Source organism: Leptinotarsa decemlineata, unplaced genomic scaffold, assembly GCF_025532065.1.
Source record: "Leptinotarsa decemlineata unplaced genomic scaffold, Ldec_3_MD MMD2_P_RNA_scaffold_14, whole genome shotgun sequence".
In the NCBI taxonomy this organism is placed as follows: Eukaryota; Metazoa; Arthropoda; class Insecta; order Coleoptera; family Chrysomelidae; genus Leptinotarsa; species Leptinotarsa decemlineata.
The window spans coordinates 4611135-4615812 of NW_027412528.1; the positions used below are offsets into that span (position 1 = coordinate 4611135).

Sequence of the window (4678 nt, forward strand, 5' to 3'; positions counted from 1 at the left end):
GGAGTGAAAATCCTGATAGTATCTATCACTCCACTCCATTTCAAATTTGATCATATTAGTGCAAGAGAGTTCAAGATTATCAGCATTTATAAAAGTTCATGTTTGGTAAAAAAATTATCGAAATTAATTCATATCTTCTAAACGGTAATAGATAGGTATAGAAAAATAGTATATGAATCTGTTGACAAAGTGTTAATAAATCATAATATGATATTATATATGGGGTGTTCCATTTGAAAAATCAAAGAAGCCGCTACTTTATAGTAGAAGCGACAACGTCGCTTCGTCTGAAATATTTCAGGCGTGTAGGTCATATTGATTTATGCATACTGTGGAATTTTCAGGTTGATCCTTCAAATAGTTTGTCAGGAACGGCTAATTAACGCTCATCATGAAAAGCCCTGTATAGGAGACCAAATTTTAACAGAAATTATAATAACAATAATACCGATAACAGATATAATAATAATAGACAACAGTATGATAACAATCGCTATAATAATAATAATTTTAACAATAACAATAATCACAGTACACAAAAAAACAACTATAACAGAGATAATAATAATAATCATAACAGGTTTGCACAAAATAGGTATAATTATAACAATAATAATAGATATTACAACAATAATAATATATACAGACGAAGAGGTAGAAGTGTAGATAGGGACAGTGACAGAGACGATAGGGCTCATAATAACAGAAGACAGGACTATAGAAATAGACAACAAAGAAGAAGTAGAAGTACCTACGGAGGAAATTCGACATATAGATGGTATACGACAAAATGATAATAGGACAGAGACATAACAGACACACAATGAGGTGAAAACTTCAAATAATCCACAAAATTTTCAGTAAGCAACCTAGTTACAACAAATTTTAACAAAATACAATATGCAGGAATTTACCAACATCCTAGGGAATTTATGGAAATTGAAAATACTTTCAAATTAGAAAATGTTAGAGGACTTATAACAATACTAGGAAATTTTCATGATAAAGATATTGAATTATTAATAAATACAGGATCTGAAATTTCATTACGTTATTCAAAAATTACTAGGGAATTAAATTTGGAACATTTATGTTACAGTATGCCAAAAACTGTATTGGTTGGTGCAAATAATAAAAAGTTACATGAAGTAACTAAAAGCATAAATAGTGTGATTGAATTAAATAACAAAGAATTTGCTATACAATTTTTTATAATAGACAATTTACTATATGACGCAATAATTGGAACAAATGAACTTGACAGAAATAACGTAATGATTGACTATGACAAAGGAATATTACAGATAGGGGAAGAAATAATAGAATTTATAAATACATTTAAAATGAATATAAATATTCTAAATCAAGTAAATAACATAGTAATAGGGAAACAACCCTTATTAGATATTAAATGTGCGGAATCAATGAAAAACAAGGTATTGACATCATTAAATGAACATTCACATTTAATTAATAATGAAAATAGGGTAACAGATAAATACGTTCATGAAATAGAGATTAAAAGAATACAAAATTTCAAATCTGAAACATACCCTATTCCTCATAAATAATGGAATGAAATTCAACAAGAAATAACAAAAACAGAAACAGAAAATAATTGAAAGATGAAATTCAAAATACATTAATCCTATCGTTGTAGTAAAAAAGAATAATGGTGAATTAAGATTAGGTTTGAATGCTAGAAATATTACAACACACCTCAATACGAGGCACCTTTAAATATTGATGCGATTTTTGAAAGCATTATAAATGCAAAAATATATTCAAAACATGGTTTTTGGTTAATTCCACTTCACAAAAACAGCGGGGATTATACAGTATTTTCAATAGATGGAGTCTCGTATAGATTCAGAGTAGTTCCATATGGTTCGCAGAGTTCTTGTTCAGCTTTAGTTAAAACAATCCATACAATTTCAGATAAATACAATGATTTTATCCGTCATTATATTGATGACATCTTAATATATTTCAGAGACTGGAAAAGTCACCTGAAACATATTAAATTATTAATAAATGAATTGGATAATGTAGGATTGAAAATTAATATTGACAAATCTATATTTTATCAAACAGAAGTGACTTTCTCAGGATATAGATTAGACACCGAAGGTATAAGTATGGATGAAGAAAGGATAAGAGCCAACAAATTTAAAAACATCAAGGGGATTTTTGGGAATTATGAATTATTTTAAAAAATTAATGCCAGATATTAGTGAAAAATCTTTAAATTTTGTGGAATTGTTAAAGAGAAACAACAAATGGAAATGGAGATAGGAACAAGAAGATGCTTCAACACCATAAAATTAAAATTTGCTAATAATTTAAAAATTTATCATCCAAATTATAAGTCACCATTCATTTTAAGAACATATACATCAATGTTCAAACTTGCCGGAGTATTATTGCAAGTACAGCAAGGAAAAGAGGTACCCATTTGTTTTGTGTTAAGAGTGACCAAAACATTATGAACAACACTATAGTATAACGGAACTAGAATTTGCAAGCATAATTAGGATTTTACTTATTGGGATCAAAATTCATTATTGAGACAGATCACATGTCACTATTAAATGTGATGAATAATAAGTTGTTGAATAACAGAATACATGGAGGTGCATTACTTTTGCAAGAATATGCTTTTGAAATAGGACATATAAAAGGAAAAGATGCATTAACAAGATCAGATGGCAAAATAAAAAGAGAAAGAACATTACAGACATTACAGGAAAGTCAATGGAATTTGGGTAAAGACAATTAAGGATCAGGAACTATATGTAATTAGTAAAGAATCAGCTTATAATATATTGAAGTATTTATTTCTGACCGGGATATTATAAGCTTATATCGTCATAGTTACGCTATCAATAAAGAGGGTCATAACTCCCTTGGGACATTATAGATTTTATAATTCCCTCTACCTTTCACAAGTAAAAATAAATAGAAATGAAAACTGAACCATATTTTATTTATTCACGTCATTACAAATAATAAATGTACAATTTTGAAATGTTCCCTGAAAATTACTTCCGCCACTGGAAACAATTTCTTCTTTTGTATGGCTGGAGCTTCTGTTCACTACAGTCGAGGTACCTGCCTCTTCTGATGACAAAGTAGACAACATACGCGCCGTTTTATTTCTCAATTCGATGCTATCCTCCAAATACCCCTCCGCCACCGTGGAACTTTTCCAACCTCCGTGTCTTTTTAAGTTAGTCATAGTTGCTCCTGCATTGGCTAGAGCAGTAGCAGAAGTGCGACGAAGGCAATGTCCCGTATAGGAAGATGAGTTTGGCAATCCTAAATACATTGCGATTTTGCTGGGGATTTTCCCAAACATGTTTTTTCCAATTGGCTGAGATGTACATTTATTTTGTCGGAAGCTCAAAAAAAATCGTTCAATACCTTTAGGACGCAAAGACATATAAAGTCTTAATAAAGGCAAAGCGGAGAACTCTTTTTCATCCACAACTGTAAATTTCTTCGATACACCAGTTTTACTTTCCGGTACGTTCACTACCATAACAGAATCCCGGTCCTCTATATCCGATATCTTCATATTCAAAAGTTCCTGACTTCTGCATCCTCCAAAATAACCCATAATCAAAACAACCTATAACAAAAAAAAAGGAAATAAATACACACAAAAAGGAAAATAAGAAAAAAATTACCTTATGCAATAAATGAATATCATTAGGAGCGTCCTTTAGGAATCTGATAACATCTTTAGGAGATAAAACAGCAGACTTTTTCGGCTTATAACTCTTACTCTTCCGTTTCAAAAAAGCCTGTAGTTCATTGAACTTGGTGATATCTCGTTTCTCATGTATAGTCACCATCGATTTTAGCATTGACCATTTAGTCCATAAAGAATTCGGATTATACGTTTCTGACTGAAACGAATAAACACAATTACTACCAAATCTACCGAAAAACATAGAAAATTCCTTAGCAGTTCTTGAAAATATGCCAGAAATACAGTTTCAGTGACATCTTTTGGCATAACATTTTTCCGTGTCAGCCAGTCCAGATATATCTTGTATTCTTTTTGGTATACGGCTTCACTTTTCGATGGAATTAATGATTCTCTTGCTTGTTCAGCTTTTTTCAAAATATCCTCCATTATATTTGGGGTAGAAAACACGTTTTCACCGCAAACACAGCTTAATAACAAAGTTCTGTTTATAAACAAGTAACATAGCAACAACCTAGCAACAAGAAAACTCTACTATAATCAACGGTACCTGATTCAAATATACCGGGAAGGTAATGAATTGGTACATTTTTCCGTTTCAAAAATGAACAAAATTTTATTGAAATCGGTCAGAAATAAAATTATCTATGTACCACGGGAATTAATGAGCCTTAATAACCTCAGGCAATTGCTGTCCCTCGGGCCAGAGGCCCTCGGGACGCAAACTTCGCCATCGGTAATTAAGGCCCTCCTAATTCCCTTGATACATAAATAACTATTACATGAACATAATGGTCATCCTGGAGTGAAAAAAGTATGGATAATGTTTAGGGAAAATTATTTCTGCAGAAAAAATATCCAAATTACCAAAGATTTGACTAATGATTGTAATATTTGCCAATGATATAAAAGTGAAAATTTTGTTAATACAAATATTCCAAAAAATATTATTACCACAAATAAATT

General features: G+C 30.7%; 1 protein-coding gene across 1 annotated transcript; it reads right to left on the reverse strand.

Moving 5' to 3' along the window:
- Positions 1-2968: 2968 nt before the first annotated feature.
- Positions 2969-4463, reverse strand: LOC141482931 (uncharacterized). The gene is made up of 2 exons (XM_074176973.1): positions 3690-4463; positions 2969-3631 (listed from the first exon to the last, which is right to left on the reverse strand). The coding sequence occupies exons 1-2, from the start codon at positions 3954-3956 to the stop codon at positions 2984-2986; spliced, it is 915 nt and encodes a 304-aa protein (XP_074033074.1). The 5' UTR covers positions 3957-4463; the 3' UTR covers positions 2969-2983.
- Between the last annotated feature and the right edge of the window lie 215 nt (positions 4464-4678).